Source organism: Condylostylus longicornis, unplaced genomic scaffold (genome assembly GCF_029603195.1).
Source record: "Condylostylus longicornis isolate FDR11 unplaced genomic scaffold, ASM2960319v2 ptg000010l, whole genome shotgun sequence".
Classification (NCBI taxonomy): Eukaryota; Metazoa; Arthropoda; class Insecta; order Diptera; family Dolichopodidae; genus Condylostylus; species Condylostylus longicornis.
Window position 1 is genome coordinate 10,340,118 of NW_026577979.1, and position 20,028 is coordinate 10,360,145.

The 20,028-nt window shown below is 23.0% G+C and overlaps 4 protein-coding genes across 4 annotated transcripts; 2 read left to right on the forward strand and 2 right to left on the reverse strand.

Moving 5' to 3' along the window:
- The first annotated feature begins 2,299 nt into the window (after positions 1-2,299).
- On the forward strand, positions 2,300-3,879 carry LOC129618889 (protein lifeguard 1-like). The gene is made up of 2 exons (XM_055533915.1): positions 2,300-2,554; positions 2,978-3,879. Exons 1-2 carry the CDS (start codon positions 2,521-2,523, stop codon positions 3,877-3,879), a joined length of 936 nt encoding a protein of 311 aa, XP_055389890.1. The 5' UTR covers positions 2,300-2,520.
- Positions 3,880-6,212: 2,333 nt separating this feature from the next.
- Positions 6,213-8,963, forward strand: LOC129618817 (protein lifeguard 1-like). Its single transcript, XM_055533829.1, has 2 exons — positions 6,213-6,348; positions 6,646-8,963. Exons 1-2 carry the CDS (start codon positions 6,315-6,317, stop codon positions 7,656-7,658), a joined length of 1,047 nt encoding a protein of 348 aa, XP_055389804.1. The 5' UTR covers positions 6,213-6,314; the 3' UTR covers positions 7,659-8,963.
- Positions 8,964-9,818: 855 nt separating this feature from the next.
- LOC129619052 (ADP-ribosylation factor-like protein 6-interacting protein 1) lies at positions 9,819-12,333 on the reverse strand. Its single transcript, XM_055534130.1, has 4 exons — positions 12,091-12,333; positions 11,810-12,013; positions 11,587-11,754; positions 9,819-10,896 (listed from the first exon to the last, which is right to left on the reverse strand). Exons 1-4 carry the CDS (start codon positions 12,106-12,108, stop codon positions 10,684-10,686), a joined length of 603 nt encoding a protein of 200 aa, XP_055390105.1. The 5' UTR covers positions 12,109-12,333; the 3' UTR covers positions 9,819-10,683.
- A 1,179-nt stretch (positions 12,334-13,512) lies between these two features.
- On the reverse strand, positions 13,513-16,823 carry LOC129618998 (sulfotransferase 1B1). The gene is made up of 4 exons (XM_055534043.1): positions 16,629-16,823; positions 14,592-14,826; positions 14,158-14,483; positions 13,513-13,973 (listed from the first exon to the last, which is right to left on the reverse strand). Exons 1-4 carry the CDS (start codon positions 16,723-16,725, stop codon positions 13,579-13,581), a joined length of 1,053 nt encoding a protein of 350 aa, XP_055390018.1. The 5' UTR covers positions 16,726-16,823; the 3' UTR covers positions 13,513-13,578.
- Positions 16,824-20,028: the final 3,205 nt, after the last annotated feature.

Consider the following 20,028-nt stretch of genomic DNA (forward strand, 5'->3'; position numbering starts at 1 on the left):
ATAACTATAGTTTAAAATTTAATAATTTAGTTTCATTATATCTTTTTTCTTTGCAAAATTTTTCGTTTTCTTTAATGTTTTGACTATTTATAACTTAAGTATTTTTAACTATTTTGTGTGTCAATTAAAAAGGGGAAACAACTATCTGATTTTTTTTCAAATTGAATTGTTTATTTATTTATTTTATTTTTTCTGATTTTTTGCATTACATTAAATTAAAGAAATATTAATAAAATTATCTTGATGTTTTCTAATATTTAATTATTTTAACTTAAAAATGTAGAAATATTATTAAAAATTTTAAAATTCAATTGGTTTGTCACTAATTTTAGCTCATCAATCGACAGATTTTAATATTAAAAAAAAAAGGGATTTCTATATCAACATTTGTATTCATGTATAATAAAATTATAATTTAATTAAACAAGTTAATTAAACTGCAATTCCTAAATTAAAAAGAAATATATAAAATCATATTCAAACAAATCTTATAAATCATATTCAAACAAATAAATAAGTGATGGAAAAAATGTTTATTCGGATTTCCTTAATTATAATATTTTTTATTTAGATTTTTCAAAAACAAAAAATTATATTGCATAATATTGAAAAGAAATGGGACACTTGAATTTTTTGTCTTAAGAAACTTAACTTTAAAGTACTAAAGTATATACATAATATAAAAATGGAAAAACGAAAAAAAAAAATATATAAATTTCTTTAAATTTAACTAACATTGTTTTCAAAATTATGCTTCCAAATCTTGATAACTTACAATCAAATAAAAAGAATGACTACTTATTGTGTATGAAACTGAACTGAAAATGGTAGTGATTGTCGCTTAATTTATATTTCAAAGAATATAAGTTAATAGTATTTTTGTCAAAACCAAAAATCTAATATTATATTTATATTCTATAATAGTATATTGTATTCGTTAAAAAGTACCTAAAATTTGAATTTATTATTGATAATATGTTTTACAATTAAAAACCTAATTTTGTTAATCAATTCACATTTTCATAACACAAACTCTTTATATTAAAATAAATTATTAATTGAATATAATATATGTATTTATATTAGTATAATTTATTCATATATAAACTCACTTAAATGTAGAAGGTAAATCATTACTAAAAGATCTTTTTTTTCCTATTTAAGACTTTAAAATTATTAAGAACTATATATTATTTTAATTCTTATTTTATATCTCATTGAATAAATAAGAATTAAAAATAATAAACATAAACAATATTTTCCTTAATTTTTGACCCAAAAAGAAAAGAGAAGCTAGTAAATAAGGATTACATTATATTTTTTGCAAATTAACGGAAGGCTTTTCATGTTTAATTTGTTGTTTATAACTTTTAATATAAGTTTAAGATAAATGTTTACATTATTATATATAAATAAATAAACGAAAAACCAAAATAAAAACAGAGTATTTTTAATTTTTTAATGCAATTCAAATCACATTAATTGGCTTAGTGTAGTTTTAAATTTGAAACTAATTTAATTGTAGTAAAACTCATGTATTTTATAACTTTGGATTCATATTAACCATTGAGTCGCATAAAATGTAAAATTATCATTTTAAAATGGGAATTAGAAAATAATAAAATTAAATTTCAATAAAATTTCATATCCATTTAATGTGAATTTATTTTCATTAACGTCACTTTTAAAAAGATGATACCAAGAAATTTTAAACTCTTTCTTTTTTTTTAATTAAACGTAATACAGCAGAATCCACTTAATTATAAATTTCGAATATAACCATATAAGATTAAAAAAAAATTTGTATGTTAGTGCGGTATCACATGAATGTTTTTAAAATTCCGAGCTTACAATTAAAATGTTTATTGGAATTTTAGAGCTTTTTCATAATTTGTTTTTATTTTCAAAATTATTATTCTAAAAATTCAATATATGCTGCGAGGATCTATAGTGTCGTTTATAATGGAACTAAATAGTTTCATTTTGAATAAAAATAATAAAGTTTTTGAATTTACACTTTTTAGTATTAAATATTATGAGTCTTACACCTTGTCCATAAATCGGAGTGCTATGAAATAATTTATAATAATAATTTTAACACTTTGCTTCAAATATTATAGATTTACTTAGCGATCATACTCCCATAGTTTCATATACTACCTTTTAGTAGTATAACATTAAACTTTTTCTTTAATAATGTTTTTTTTGCGGATGACTTAAGAAAAAAGAAAAAAATACAAGAAAGACTTCAGTGGAGAACTTGTTATATTTTTCAAAAATAAAGAAAAAGCAAGAGAAAAGCAAAAATATATATGTAAGTAGCAAAATATTTGGTGGAATAAAAAACTGAATTGAATATTAAAATTAGTCTTGAAGCAAAAGTCAATTTGGCATATGCTTGCACGTATATCGATAAGCGCACGAATCTATATTGTTTATTTTATTAATACATACAATAATAACAAAATACATAATTCATTTTTTAAACTTCGGGAGTATTTATACATTTAAGTATTTCTAATGGATATCTTGGATCCGAAAAAGTTTTTAGCAGGTCAGTATTTTAACAATAATTCAGGTATATTATAAACTTTTAAGTAGTACCAAAAAAAAAAATTAAATGAATGTGCAAAAAATTTTCCATAAAAGCTGTATGAAATTTTAATTTCAGACGAAATGATACCACAGAGAATACTAGATGTGCAAGGTACTACCAAGCCAAGAAAAGTTAACAAAATTAAATAGCTCTTTTGCACATGTGTACAGTTTGCAATTTTATTTGTGCTATAATGAAGCTAAAATGTATTATACTAAATAAAAAAAATAAGAATTTACCTTATATACTTACATTAACAATCATTACTTACATTACAATCTTTCACAGATGGAAGAGTTTTTTTTTACATTACAATTAATTTCAACTAGTTACACATACAAATGAGTATATATAATAACTCGAAAAAATTTTTTCTTTTAGAACAATCACCATCAGAAGGTTACTCTTTTCCTGAAGAAGATGTTCAATTATCCAGCAATAATGTTAATACACATTCACCTGATAATGTAAAAGGAAACAATTATTCTAATTTTCCACCAAAGTATATTTTGAATTTATCTTTAAAGTCTGAACGCACGTGTCAAATGGTTGCAAATGATGTTCAATATGGAATTTTAAATCAAGAAGAAAATAAATATCGTTTCAATGATGAGAGTGCTTGTAAAAGTTTCCTTAAAAAATTGTATATTATTTTATTAGTGCATAACCTGATTCTATTTAGTACAATTTCAATATTTGCAATTTGCCCTCCAGTAATAGCCTGGGTTGGAACGAATAATATTTTAGTTGTTATTGGATGCTGTATGCTGCTTGTGGTATTATTTATTTTAGCAATAAATGAAAAAATGTGCCGTTCATTTCCTAGAAATTTAATAATGTTTTTTGTATTTACTAAAGCTATATCTCTAATTTTCGGTTATATATCAGTAAAAAGTAATACAACGATTTTTTTTGTAATATCGATATGTTTAACGATTGGCGTATATTTCGTTTTAATTTTATTTTCAATACAAAACAAATTCAATCTTACTGTTTGCAGGAATTCATTTTTAATTGTATTCGTTCTATTAATTGAAATTGTTTCAATTAAAGCATTGCTAAATCCAACAATATTAGAATTAGCATTGCCAACGCTTGGAACATCAATATTTTTATTTTATATGATATATGATACACAATTAATGATTAATGAAAAACATGAATATTCAATTAATCCAAAAGAATATGTTTTTGCTGCTTTAATTTTTTATATTGACATTATAAATATCCCACTTCATATTTCAAGAATTATACGCGGAATTAAAATAAGATTAAATAAGTAATTTAGTGTAATTAACGTAATTTTCAAATAAGTAATATTTTAATTTGAATATTCATTAAAAATATCCAAACATACATATACATATGTTCATATATCATAGATTTTTTGAGGCATAAAACTCAAGAAAATAAAATGTAAATTACCAATAGTAAGTAACCGCAATAATAAATTCATGGTGCATCAAGAGCATTTCAGCAATACCGCAAAGTCATATTAAATTAATAGATCGATGTTTTCTACCATATTTAATATACGGTAGGCAAAATTTTTAGAATCATAATGAGTAAAATTTGGTTCGATTATCGAAAAGGTTCGTTATTACTGATTTTAATAATTATATTTTACTGATAATGATTTGCAATATTGTATATTGTGCTTTAATTTAATTGTGATATTATATTTGCATCACACAGCAAAACAAGATTTTTGTCATAATATTATAATTATTAGTTTATATTCGCTGAATTACTATTAGAAACTTTTGAATTTGCAATGAAAAATTTTTCTATAGAGTTTTATTATAATTTTATTGAATCGTTGTATAATTTTAAGTTAAAAAGCTATGTTTAATTTATGTTACATATGAAAACCAAGTTAAAATTTTATATCCAGCATGCAAGTATATGTACCTTTCCAATCTGTAGCGGACAAACATTTTTATTTATCCAAAACTTTACTGATAGCTAATATTATTGTGCTCTTATTAGTAAGAGACACAATAAAATTAGAATTAATTTTTATAATAAAATTTTAATTATATGTAGAATGTAGAATTTAATTATGTAGCATAATTTAATAAAATATAAAGATTTGTTAAAAAGTAAAATAGTAATTTACACACATAATAAAAATCATGTTCCACATATAATATTTTTGATTTACGATTTTAGTTATCTTTGAACCAGCCTTAGTAAAGACTTGTATTATAACCTATATCCTACAGTTTTCCTTATGTGACAACATAAAATGCTCAAGTTATAAATTTTTTATTACACACGAGTTGTATTTATTATTTCATAAAAAAAATGGTTGAGAATTAATTTTTGCTTAAGTAAACTAAATTGTTGTAAAAAAAAGCATTAAAAATATAAAAAACCGCAAACAAGTCGAATATAATTTTTTTTTTTTGATAATACGAGTATAACTTAATGCAGTGATTGTCAATCGGTAAATAGCGACTTTCTTCGGAACTTTCTAAAATTTAGAGATTTTGTTTGAAAAGAAATAGTTTTGTAATGATAATAAAATAGAATTTATAATTTTGTATTTATTATAAAATTAAATAAAAAAATTATAGAAAATAAAATTTTTTAATTTGGCATTTGATTTAAAGTAATGACAAATTTTATCACTTTTAATTATTTTATGGTAAATGTCTAGATATCAAAAGATTAAGAGCCTCTGCTTAAATGTGTAAACCAGAGGAATAAAAAAAAATACCTATTGTAATATTTTAGTTTTTGTGTTTAAATTGCTACATACATGAACTTCTAAGAATGCCATTTTGCATTAAAATTTAAATTTATAAAAAAAACTTTTAAACTTGAAAAAACATTTTAAATTTCCATTCAGCGTAAAATCTTTAAATTAATTTGTATGAATTACTACTATGCCATTGAAATTTGTAAATATGTACATTACTATTTTTGTGCTTTGTATTTTATCTTTGCTTATTTACAACGGACTAATATATTATTGGCTTTAATATTAATGACTTTAACTATGTAAAAATGTTATATGTATACCATTCTATGATAGGTGCAAAAGTTTTGTGGGAATTAGAGCGTGACGCAAAAAAATTCAATAATTTCTAAATTCAATAATAAATTCGCTATTAGTAGGAAATCAGAAGTTATTTAGAAGTTCAATAAAAGCTTTTTATTTCAGAATCTGGTTTTAAGTCAAACTTTATTAGATTTATAAAAGCGTTTCTTATTGCCACGTAAGGCAACTTTTACTTTTTTCAACATAATTTTTTAATTTGAATTTTATTTTTCATTATAATTTTATTCACGTCAGACAGAAATTGACCTGCGGAGCTTTGCAATTTTTTTTTGTGTTATTCATGCTTTATTTTTTTTTTACTTCGAATCAAAAAAAATAATGGAAAACCCGTACCACCAAAGATATTGTATAATTTCGCAAAAAAAAGAAAAAATAAAGAAAATTATCATATCTGTATGATCGTATGAACATCTATGAAATAAACTTTAGTTAATCTGCAGCTTAAATGAGAAACGATTGAATTTTTCAATTTTCTTATTAAAAATTGTTTAAAAATAATAATATATTACATACATACTTATGTAGATGTACATATACATGTGCCTACGTATTTATATGTACATATGTACAAGGAGAAATTGGAAAGTTATTTCATGATTTTAAGTAATATTATCATAATTTTTTATTCATATATATTTTTTAATACTTAAAATGGATGAATTAGACGCAAAGAATTTATTAGGAGGTTAGTATCTCTCGCCATTAACTATTTAGTATGTTTTCTCTAATTACTAGTTTTTAATATTTAAATTCATGTTAGAAAAAAGTTATGAAACGCGTTTATGAAATGTCGTTTCAAAAAATTGCAAATATAAAATTTATCAATAAATTGTGAAATTCGATCAAATTTTGATAACGCAACCAAAGTAGTAGGTACATACATACATCATATGGTTCCCTACTTTAAAATTTTTTTTTTAAGATTAGGTGAAAGAAAAAATGCAATTTATCAATAATTTTGATTTTATTCTCTTCATTTTAGATCAATTATCAACGGATCATATTTCAAATGATCAGTCAACTACCACAGAACGTAATCAACTGCTTGAAGATTCATCAGAATCACAAAAGAAAAATTTGTATTTTATATCTAATTGTCAATTATATGGTAATCTGCAGTTCAATAGTTCGCAAAAAAATGGTAATTTACCATTTGATAATAACAAGTTGTCTCCGAAACTTGATTTACAAAAATCTTCAAAATGTATAGAATGTGATACTAATATAACATTGGAAGATAAAAAAAAAAGTGCTTTGAACAAAGAAACAGAACAATCCGGCATTTTAGATGGGAAATCCCGTAAAGAATTTATGAAAAAAGTATATATTGTTTTATTGATGCATTTTATTACTTTATTTGGATTAGTTTCGATATTTCTATTTTTTCGTCCGGCCAGAATTTGGATTGCAGAAATTAATAGTTTTGCTGTGATTTCATGTTTTATATTTTTTGAAATATTTTTTATAATACTATTGGTGGGAAAATCATATCGAATTTTGCAGAAAAGCATATTAGCCTTAGTTTTGTTTACTATAACGGAATCATTCCTTTTTGGAAAAATATCGGAAAAATATGACACAATGATCATATTTATGACAATTGGCTTAATGATTGGTGTATGTATTAGCTTAATTTTATTTATGGTACAAAAAGAACGATATGTCACTGTTTATCGGTGTGCCGTTCTAACTTTGTCTACTATTTTAGTAGAAATTGTTACAATTAATATGTTACTCGATCCAACCACATTGGAATTAGTATTTTCATCTCTCATTACAATAGTTTTTTCATTTTATATGATATATGATATTCATTTGATGGTAAATAATAGACATGAATATTCAGTTAATCCAAAGGAATATGTTTTCGCCGCACTGATTTTAAATGTTAATGTTATCAACATTCCAATTCATATTTCAAGAATTTTAAATGGAAACAAAGTAAAACAGCGCGTTTCACCACCAATAATCAGTAACAAAGATATTGTTATTTAAATTTTAAATTAAAATCTTCAATTGAAATGTTAAAATATAAAATGATGTTTAATCATAAATATTAATAATAAAATTGAATTTTTCAATTGTAACCTCATCGTTTAATTAATTTTGGATGGATTTTTCTTTAAGGAACGAAAAATAAGACTGGGTTCTGAAAAAGTTTAAAATATAAATAAAACATATGGATATTTATATGGAATCCAAATTACCTGTTTAAACATTTATTTCCAAAAAAAAAAGTTTCATTGACAGTTTTACAATATTATAAGGAAATATTATACTATTTCTAGCTCAATTATCTTATGTTTTTAATAATTATTTTAACTGCTTCATTTGTATAGGTATAAATTACAAAAAAATTGATCACAAAATGAATTTTTTACTTAAGGCTTAGCTAATATATAAAAAACTTCCTTTTCAATTTCTCTTCAGAAAACTAAAAACGAAAAAGAAATAGATTTCAAACTACACAACATATATTATGTAAATAGTTTTGGTGCTGACTTATTTATATTATAATTAATGGGAATAAAAGAATAATTCCGCAAAATCTGTTATTAATTACTTTACCTTAAACATAAAAAAAAACAGAAAAAACCGAAAGGCGTGTTGAAAATCTTTATTATAAAAATTTCCTATAATTTAAACTTACAAATCATTAAATGGCTGAAAATATTTTAAATTTTGTTTTAATTACAAAAAAAGCCAAAAAATATTTGAATATAATTTATTCAAAAGCGTAAAAATAGTAAATTTATTAGATTATATCAATTGGTCGAGTATTCCTCAGCCATTTTAATGATAATTTTTTTATAATATCAACAGAATCTAAAACAATTTATCTTCTTACTTTGAAATTTTTTGCATAAAATATTGAAACTTTTAACAAAACAAAATTTAAGATTAAATTGTAATATTTCAAACTCCAAACAAACACACATTTTAAAAAATATCGGATACCAATAGCATAAATTTGATTTATTAAAGTATTCAATATTATTAAAAAAAAAAACAATCAAAATTTTTAAAAGAAATTAATAAATTTAATTAATTACATAATTGCAAAATTTGATAGAGAAAGCATACAATATTGCAAATTTTTTTGATTAGAAGGAATGGTAATTATTAATTTTATCTAATAATACAAGGGTCACACTTGTTTCTTATATTAATTCAAAACTTCTAAATGCTTTTTGAAATATAAATTTTATGATAAAAATGTTTTTTTTTTCTTATGAAATGAGTGTCTTTTTCTTGATATGTGTTATATAATAACAACTACGTACTATGAATTATTTTATATAACCTTTGTTCTGCATATGAATTAATTCTACACTTGCACTAGTATTTTGGGAAACATATTAATGTTTTACATAAAACAAATGCATAATTATTCTTTAATTCGATTAAAAAAAAATAGAAATTTTAAATGATTTTAAAAAAATTGGAATTAATCTTCTTAATTCTATTTTTTAATATTTACTATCCAACGTGTACGATTCATCATGTTGATTATTTTGAATGAAAGTATTTGATAATGAAAAATTTAGTATATGGTGCAAAAAGCAATGTATTAAATATCATATGTATATTATATAATAAATATTGGAACGATGAGATATTAGAGAACATGTGTGACATAAAGAAGTATTTCTTCAAATGGGATAAAATATTGCAGCATTTTTGCATTAATTAATATACGTTAGATTTTCGTCTTTCTTCCTTCTGTTCTGTTATCAATTTTTAAAATGCCAATATTAAAATTAACTTACACTACTAAAAAAAATGTTAAAATAAAACATTTTCTTACAATTAACTATAATAGTTTTGTAATAAAAAGTGCTTGATATTTTCATAATATGACAAACTTATCAGGTATTAATTTATAATTTTGATTTAAGCGTAAATTGAAAGTAAATTACTTTAAAATCAACTTTCAGAATTTGAAAAAAAAAATAACAAGTTTAATTAATACGTTATAATATTAATATTTTCACAAATATATTTCATGTGCATACATACATATATGTACATATATAAAAATTTTATATTAAAAGCTGCAAGATTAAATTTTATCTTTCATATTATATTCTAATTAAAATTTCTAATAAGCAAATTATAAGTTTTTCTTAAACCGTTTATATTATTTATGTTGTAAATAATAAAATAAAATTAATTAAAACTTCAAATTCAATTGATTTCATTCAAATTTTATGAAATTAACATAAAATAATTTGATTGAAAAATGATAAACTATCATTATTTCAATATTTATAAGAAATATTAAAAAATTTTGTAAAAATGTTATTTTAATTACATTAAAAAGCCTTATCATTAAAAAAAATTCTATTACATATATTCATTATACTTCTATTTGAGTTCATATTTATATTAAACCATATTTTTGTTTGTGTATTATAAATTTAAATTTCAAGAGTTCCAGCTTGCTTTCTAATTTTATTCATAAACTATGTTATACAAGTATACAATTTTATTGATATATAAAATATCTATGTAACTTCGCTTGTTAATATTAATTTAAAGCAAGTGTAATAATTATATTTTAATTTTAATATACATACATGCTTATATAATTTTAGAAAAATCATGGCATTTTCTTTAAAATATAATAATTGGTAAAAATTTTTTTATATTTATGTTAAAGAAAATTAATTAAAATAACAAATGGAAAATTAATACCATGCATGCTCTACTTTTTAGGTTTTTCCTTTCTATAATTTGGATTTCAAAATACTGATTTCATTTTTTTTTATATTTTAATTAATAAGATTTTATTTTTGGTACGTAGTATTAATGTAACTATAGTCTAAATTTTATTTTAATAAATAAGTTTTATACGCATGTAAATCGAGTTGAAAAAGGGATGTTTTATGAATTATTAATTTTTTCAGTTTTTTTTAATAACTTGTTTGTAAAATACTTTACTTAAAGATATACAACAACATCAATGTAATATTTCTATTTCTCATCCGTGTGTAGAATTTAAAACTGCTTTTTTGCTTTACTCAGTTTTATTGGATTTTTCTTTGATTTTTTGAAGTTTAGCTGCGACTAAAGCAGAAATCTGTGCCATTGCTTTCCCAACATAGCCTTGTTGTTGCAATCCAGGATAAAATCCAAGTCCCAGAATGGCAATATAGGCCAGTAAAAGATTATCTATTACAGATCCAATATATGCTCCAAATAATAATGCAGCCGAAACAGCAATTACAAACTGAAAATACAGAAATAAAAGAAAAACGCAGGATATTGATTAAATTGCTGGTAAATATTATCCATTTTCCTAAATTTATGGATTTGCAATTTTCCAAATAAAAAAAAACTATACATTCACATTTTTAAAAGACAATCATATAGAACTTCAAGAAAAATCGATCATACAAAAGTTCTATATACATTTTGAAAAGCAATTGTACAATTTTTTTTATTGCATTACCTACCATGTGCCTAACAAGGTACATATATACCTATATGTGTATATATCTATTACTATAGAATTTATAGCGATACTGTACTGTGTTCTCTTTTAAAAAAAACCTTTGAACTTACGAGGATTTGTGATTTTTTAATTATCTTTATTATATACTGTAAAAACCGAATTGATAGGCTAAGTTTATTTAATAACGAAAAACAATCAATAGAGATAAATTACTTTGCCTTTGATAAAAAAAATTTAAATGTATGGGTGGGGCTGTTCTGATATTTCGTTTGTATTTTAAATAAATTTATTTTCAGTTTAATCTGTTACATACATACTTTAATTTGTAAACTATGCGATAAAAAATGGGTATTTAAGGGAAAAATAGCTTAACCTTTCATTTAAAGTTAAAAAATTTTTATTGTTAGGTTATCCGATAAAGGAAAAATTACAATTAACCAAATATGTATGTAGAAAATTACTTACAAGAGTTGACTTTTCCTGTTTTGCATTGAAAAGAATTTCCGATAATGAATTAATTTTATCTTTTATAACGCACAATTCATTGCAAACATCTTCAAATTTGCTTTCTTGTGCTCCAGTCCAACTTTCCGGTTTAAATATAAATTTAGATATCATTGGATAAAAGTAATCCTGAAAAATTTCTTTTAAACAACTATTTTTAATATTATATTTTATGTTTACTCACAAATAATACAGTTTTAAGGGCTAAAGAGCATATCAATGTTAAAACTGATAAATCCAACCACCATAAAATTAGGAAAGTAACTGAGATTCCACCAAATATAATTCCTGGATAAAATGGTTTTTCCCATTTTAAAACTGAATTACAAAGTAAAATTAATTCTCTCCAATTTTCCAAGTCATGTTTGAGTTTATTGAAAGCTCTTTTCTGAAAATTATTTTTGAATAATAAAATTTTAATTTTCATGAATTAGCAAATTACTTATTTGAATAAATCGATTTTACCTGGTCAACTGATGTCATTCTTACAAAAAAATCTTTTTTTAAACTATCCGTATATAAATAGAAATTCAATTAATAAATGATTTTTTTCTCAAACTTCAATTAATTTTGTTATTTTCGAATCAAAAATTATTTTAAAATAGTTTATTTTTTTTCGCTAACTTTAATTAAGTTTTTCTCGTTTGACAAAAATAGTTCGTTTTTTGTTTACGATTTTTTTGCGACTTCAAATCTCTCAAGTCTCAACTCAAATTCTATTGATTAGATGTGGCGATTGATTACATAGAATATATGCGCAGTTAAGTCGACTGGGAGATAAAATGGTTGTGATTGTTACTTTTAGTGTTGCCTAATTAAATTATAATTGGTACATATAAACACCACAGATGTCGTAAGTATCGTTTTTTGTATGAGTACGTCAGTATGCACTTATTTTCGATATTTTAAAATTTTACGCCATAAAATTTGATGTGAGCTTTTGTTTGAATTATTTCAGAGTCATTCAAAGGTATATTCAATATATTCAGATATATATTGAATATATCTCGTGCTAAATTCAGTTAAATTTTAATTTTTGATAAACATATAATATACATAAAAACATTTTATAATTTTTTGATAGGATAACTGATTTAAAATTAAAATTTGTCTCACAAAGGGACCATTCATGTACCGAAAAAAGCGAATGCGACTTACATCCTTTTTTGATATTGCCCATGATTATTGTAATTGCATGTTGCTTTATTTAAATTGAAAAGCTACAACTCGTTAAATATAAAGTTTTTGGTTAATATGCTATAAAAATATGCCATAGGTTTTCCGTTGTCTTTGTTTGGTGAAATTCCTTTCTAGCTTATTGGTTGAGCAAACGAAGGGCAATTACAAAATTGTGTAAACATGGGTACGAAATATTGAAAATATGTTTTTAAAATTATGATACTCGAAATCAAGTTTTGTTGTTTATCATGCCTGCTTGCAAATAATTGCAATAGCAATAGCATTGCCTTACGTATTTGTAAAAATTTCTTTAAATTTTGATTGCGCTGTAATTGTTTGTGCGTAAATACTTATTTTTAAATTGTTTGTCGCAAAATAATCTTCAACTGATGTAAAGTAAAAAGCTAAAAAACATTTCGACACTTTTTTCTTTTGACTCAAATTTTCGAGAGTCTAAAACTTTTGTTTTCTATTTTATTCGCATAGGTAAAAAATTGTGAGTTACATATTACATGTTTACAATTCGTTAAACATAAAGTTCTCAACTGAAAAAGTATATAACAACTTATTTTACCGTGTTTTTCTAATTAAATTAGTGTCTAAGCAATTTTTAGAAGAACAAAAAATTTTTCAAGGAATCAGGTTGGGGACAGTTATCAGTATATCTTTTTATAATAAACTTAAATTCTTAAAACATTTTATCGTTTATAATATGTATTGTCATAAAAATATAAGATCTGTATGTACATATTTATGTATAAATATTTTACAATATCACACTAAAGTTTCAGGAAACTTTATATCTAATTCTTTCAAATTTTTGTTTATCCACTCTTCAGCCCTTTGCCTTAATTCTGGTGTATACTCAGTTTGCCATCCATCACTTTTTCCATTTCTTACAAACCCGGCTTCACCATCATTTAAGACCTTTACCTCTCGCAATTCTTTTCCATTAACTGCTTCATTATTTTTAAAGTTTTTAATATCTAAATAATTTCTTAATTGTTCCACTTGGTCATCATTTAATGGTTTCTCTAAAAATTTTCCAACTCTTCTAATGGCATCAGGAAAATTTTTTACCATATCCTCATAAAACATGAATAAAACATTTGAATGGTGCCTATGTTTCCACCCTTCTTTGATATGACTCCAATATGGCATCCAAGGATCTAAGGATGTATATATTTATGAAAATACAATTACAAATACATACATATGTAAGAATAAGTTTTGCATAATATGCACATACAATACGTTGTATATTATATAATATACGTATGTATATAATACATAAAATTCAACATTATACAAAATTTATATTTAATGTTTTATTCCTTTCAAAAAATAACTTACTTAAACCTTTTTCGAAGCAATCCCAATATTTTTCAAAATCACCTATATATCCTTGAGTGCGATATAACCGATTTAAATGATAAAAAGATACAGCAACATCTTTGGGATTCCTAGCAATATATATTACTTTACATTGTTGTTCCATTACACTTGGTGGTAATAATGAAAATGGAAAATGTGTTTTTATAAAACGTCTTTCGGTCATTTTTGCAAATAATTCATAACCTGGTTCTGAAATTGCTTCAATAAATTGTTGCTTTTCAGGATTATCAGAGTTATCTTCTAATAGTTCTTTTTTTACTTCATCATGCATAAAATTTGAGAATCTAAAATAATATTACGACAAATTATATTATATACATATATATACATATTATAATATAACATAATGTATTTTTGTAACTGTACATATAGGCACACATATTTATGCTTACTCGAAAAATGGAAAACGTTTAGTTAAATACTCAGTTTTCGCTGTTTTAAAATCTAAATTATTTGCAATTAACCAGATAAGTTCTTGAGTCCAGGTTGTACCAGAACGTGGGAATGTTGCAATCCATATGTCATCAGGGCGCGCTTGAAAATTATAAAAATGCTCAGCTGAATTTTTATATTTCCATGGAAAAAAATACTTTTCTGGTCCGACTTGTACAAATCCAGTTCGTTCACCTTGAGATTAAGAATAGAATAATTATATAGAATAAGTACATACATAATATATGTATTAGTTGGTTTATTGAAAATACTATATGAATTCAATATAATGAGAGATAGTAAGAATTTCTAAACAAGAATTTCTAAACGTATCCATGCATAGAGTTATATTTTGTGTAATGTAAAAATATAAATCTATAATTATGTGTTGATTCAGTGCAATCAATTGGTGATAAGAAAAATTTTATGGGAAATGCAAATTAATAAAAGAGAATATAACGAAAATAAACATTTCATAAACAATTAAGTATTATAGCGTATCTATGTATGTTATACAATGTATTATACTCATCTGCAAGAATATTGTTATATATTTAGCTATGAATATTAAGGTTTATTTATTTACGTTTTAATTATTTTTTTTAAATATATTTAAAGAGAGAAATAAAATTTGTGATTTAGGCTTTTAGTTCAGAATAAAATTCTGAATGTTAATTTAAAAATTTTGCAATCGCTAAGTCTTAATCATAAACTGTTATACAAATTTGTATTACCAATAAAATCATAACGCACATGAGTTATAAAGAAATTTTCTTATCTGCATTGAAAGTGAAAGTATTGTTAATAATATACAATGTGTAAACACAAAGTTCATAATGGCTGCAATAAGGGTATATGAATTAAAAAGGGAAAGTCGCCTATATAATATTGCGTAAATTGAGACTGTTAAGTTTTTGTACTAATACTTCATGAACAATTATAGTGTAAAATAATTGACAGTAAAAAAATTCATTATAAAATTTATATTCTACTTTAAATTTTCAATAATTCATTTAAACAAATATACATACGTACTGATCAATACTAATAATTAAATTCGGAAAGTTAGAATTTGGCGGAATTTGAATATATTTTTGTAAATAACGATTTGTTCATGATAATTTTTGCGCGATGTTTGCATTTGTATGTTGATGAAAATGTAATCAATGTTTTCTACGCATATTATTGTATTTGACGTACTGAGTTGCACTTCACTGCCACAAGTATTTACTATTAATTCAAATTACTTATACCTAATATATAATTTATATTGTACATTTGAATTTAGGACAGATTAGTTATCAAAATTTTGTATGGGCATTATTATATTGTCATCTTTGTTATTGTGTAATATTAGCAAATTATTTCAAAATGTATATGCATGCATATGTTCGTAATAATGTACAAAACATAAGAAGATAATCTTTAATTTTTTTTTTTTAATTTTAAAAAGCTTTTATAAAATAGCAAATAGAACCAAAATTCAAATAAGAAACAGAATTTTGTAATTTTAAATTAAATGACACAGATTTTCAATGCTCCACCATAATTGCTGTTGTTGTATTGTTTATATTAAAAAAATGCTATGTAATTATTTTCTTGCTTTGTGCATGCTGATATAACGATAAATTTTGTATAATGTGTAAAAAAAGTTATAAGAAAACACTTTATGTGTGTGTACTTGATTTAAAGTTTTTGCAATAAAACTATTCACTCTTAATAAAATTAATTAAATCACACATAAGTATATGTATGTACGTATGTAAAGAAATAGTTGAGATTTACCGTTTGATTTATTGTTCAAAGGAACGGCCAACAAATATCTCTTTTTGCATTCTTAAATTCAGCGACACGGTCAACTTTATTACGGTAATTAAATTTTAAATAAGTTAAAAAATTAATTTTTACTTTTGTATGCATAAATTTTTTAAATTAAAATTTTTACTAGCAAATTTATAGAATTATGGTTTAAATTCAAAAAATTATCAAAAACCTACCATGGAAATATTTCAATAAATCCGTATTAGTTTCAGGATCTAATGGCGTTATTTCATATGGGAAAGGTATTTCACCTTTATTGTTGTTAAATGACATTGTTTTTTTTAATCGAAAGATTTTTTGAAATAAATAACTTTTATTAGTAAAATTAAAGGATTTTTAACATTTAGATTCACAATAAAAAAAAAAGTAAAATCAACACACATAAAACTAGATTTAAAATAAAACAAACGAACGACTTTCTCATACGAGTTTAAAATTTAAACTAAAATATGATTTAAAGTTTTACAAAGATTTTTAAAATTTTTCATGCCTATTTCAAAAAATAAACTCAAATCAAACTAACGGCTTTTAAAACAGCACATTTCCTTTAAAAATCTAATATCGTATGTAAAATCGTATGTTTCAAAAATACGTTCTTCCATAAGAGCTGTTTTTATTTTATTACCTATGTCTTTATGCATCTATAATCTGAATGCCTATAATCTTAATGCGTATGTACAATTATTTTTTAGTATATATAGAACTGGAAATTCTCTTAGAACAACCGCTATTAAGATACGTGACTTGAAAATCTGAAAAAAAAATACTGAGGTTTTTATATATATACGTAGGTTTTTATATATACACGTTCTATAAACGGACAGCACGAAACTCACAATTACAATCCGTTACATAAGAATTATATAAGAATTATATAAGAATTAAATGTTATAAGCGTTATGTTAAAAGCGTTATACAAGAATTAAAAGAAGCTATATCACACTGAATAAGTTTTTAAAAAGTATAATTTTTCAAGACTTTCATTGCTTCATAACGCAAAGGGTATAATTTTTACAAAGTCATACGAACGATTATAATCGATATCATGAAATTAGTAAATAATCTTTTTTTCAAATTGTGCTAAAATTTTTTGAGAAAAAAAGAAGTAAACATAATATACAAATAGGTACCATCCATTCATTATTGATGTTTGAGTATAATTGTGTGTTTTATTGGTTATCATATCAACTGCGTTTAGTAATGCGTTTGTTTTTTTCTTATTTTAATTTTCAAGCTTTGGAATAACAATATTATGTACGTTAGTACATACATGTATGTATACGGTATACATATATGGTTTTAACAAAATATGTAAAGTCTATTACAACATATGTAAATCGTTTATAATACCAGTACTATGTTATTTGATGTTTTCTTCAATATTATACAATTTAATAGTCTTACCGAATAAATTTATTAGCTTTTCTTTTAAATAAAATTGATTTTTTCGAATTTCAAATTATTTCAAATTTTTTCGTGTCACTAATTTTAAATTAATTTTAGGGATAACTTATATTCTTAATTATTTAAGTATAAAATGATATCGATATTTTATTCACTATACGTCTTTTGTTTTTTAGATTTATTTAACGCGAAATGTTTTTTAAGCAATAATTTTTATTTTGAAAGTAATATTTGTATTTACAGAGATACGCATTTGCACTTTATGTCATTAAAATTTTATATTTAAAAATAAGATATGGAAAGTTTTCAATTTCAAATTTCGATATTGTTTTGACTAATCTTTTAATCATATTCTTAGTCATACGTTATATATAATTTTTGTATAATTTTCTAATTTATGATAACCTACGAGTTATGATGAAACATTTATGGGAAAGAGAAAGTTGTATTGCATTTTATTAAAACTTATTATGTAAAAGAAAAGTATCACAACATGAAAATAAAATTTTAAAAGCAAAAAAATAAAAAGTTATATAACACCTGACTATGTTGATGTAGACATTGACCATAACTGTTAATGAATATTTTGAGTAAAAAATTTCCTTTTATAATGTAGGTTATTTTTATAATATTTGTATTTTGTAATATTGATTGAATAAACGTACGTATGTATGTAGGTACATAATGTATCTGTGTATGCATGTACGTTGTTAAACGATTAATGCTTAAGAAAATATACATAATGTACTTGTGTATGTTGATAGACCGTTAAGATTTTTTAAGGAGTAAAGTAATTAGAAAATGAATGAAATAAACAAGTAGGCAAACAACATTTCGTTGCCTTAATGGCAATAACTCCTATCTGCCAAATCGCGAAATTTCAGTTTGAGAAAAAAAATTTTTTATTTGATTAAATACTAGTAATTTTTAATAAAACTATAAATATTTAAATAACAGATTATAAAGTTACACATTTGGGGAAACATTAGAATTGTGAGTTAAGTTTTTTTCGTTGAAAGATGAGTTTGTGAAAATTTGCAGATAGAAAATATTGCCATTAGGACAGCGTTATATTGAATGATTTAATACTATGATATTAATTTAGCTATTAAAAAATATTTACTTAGTATGTACTAGACAAAAATATTAAGAAAATTTGTTGGATATTCAAAGCATATTTAATTGAATGCTTCCAAATTATGTACATATACAGACAATTCTTGTAGGTAGAAACTTCGGTTTTGTTTTCTTCAATACGCGTAATATGTATGTATATATTTGAATCTTGGTTTAATTCAAATATTATATTGACAAAGAATATAAAATAATATATTACATAAATATGTGTGTATGTATATCTAGCGAACATTAATGTATACAACGAATGTATGTATAATATTTACCTACCTATGTACATATATTTTCATAGACATATTTGCAAAAAATGATACTCGTATTGAAGTGTGTAATAGAAAAATATGAAAACAATTTTACTTTGTAGATTTGAGTTTTTACTCGTACATTGAAAATGATTGAAAATGCAACATTTGCAAATTGTTCACGTAAATATGTTTAAAATTAAATTTTAACTTTTGATTCACGGTTAGTTTGAAGGTGTTAATTTAAAAGCTTTTCATTTACTTTAGCATCTATGTACACTGGTTTGACCCAACTTTATTACATTCTTGTTTTACAGTAAGAATTCATCTAAAGCACTTTCTCTAATGTTATAAACTGATTTTTGAAATTTTGTTAAAAGAAAAATAATTGGTAAAATTATTTTCTTTTATTTCATAAAATTTTTCAATAGTTATAGACAGATTAGTTTCGCCTAGCAATTGCATTTAGCAATATGCTTCGGAAGTTAGGTTTTAATAAATCAAAATTTCTTTTTAATAGAGAAAGAATTAAAATGCATAGAATTCTTATTTTGAACATGATGATATATTATAGCGATATCAATTCTTAAATATTCACATTTCGTCTTCAAAAATATGAAATCGAATCTATTCATTTATAAATCATCAAAAGTAATCAGTGATAGATATTATATTTAGAAAAATTTGGGATCTGCAAAAATATATGAAAATATAAGCATCAAAATATGACAAGACTACACAGACAAGAGAGATACGTGGAATCTCGTAATGATTCCATTTGAATTATTAACTG

Bases quoted from the DNA above. Each gene is read 5' to 3' on its own strand.
- LOC129618817 (XM_055533829.1), top strand. From the start codon at position 6,315: ATGGATGAATTAGACGCAAAGAATTTATTAGGAG. The intron at 6,349-6,645 runs GTTAGTATCTCT...TCTTCATTTTAG, and splicing joins CGCAAAGAATTTATTAGGAG to ATCAATTATCAACGGATCAT.
- LOC129618998 (XM_055534043.1), bottom strand. From the start codon at position 16,725: ATGTCATTTAACAACAATAAAGGTGAAATACCTTTCCCATATGAAATA. The intron at 14,827-16,628 runs GTAGGTTTTTGA...CTTAATCTCAAG, and splicing joins TTTATTGAAATATTTCCATG to GTGAACGAACTGGATTTGTA. The intron at 13,974-14,157 runs GTAAGTTATTTT...ATACATCCTTAG, and splicing joins TTGCTTCGAAAAAGGTTTAA to ATCCTTGGATGCCATATTGG.
- LOC129618889 (XM_055533915.1), top strand. From the start codon at position 2,521: ATGGATATCTTGGATCCGAAAAAGTTTTTAGCAG. The intron at 2,555-2,977 runs GTCAGTATTTTA...TTTTTCTTTTAG, and splicing joins TCCGAAAAAGTTTTTAGCAG to AACAATCACCATCAGAAGGT.
- LOC129619052 (XM_055534130.1), bottom strand. The intron at 11,755-11,809 runs GTGAGTAAACAT...GAAATTTTTCAG, and splicing joins CCCTTAAAACTGTATTATTT to GATTACTTTTATCCAATGAT. The intron at 10,897-11,586 runs GTAAGTAATTTT...CTGTATTTTCAG, and splicing joins AACAGGAAAAGTCAACTCTT to TTTGTAATTGCTGTTTCGGC.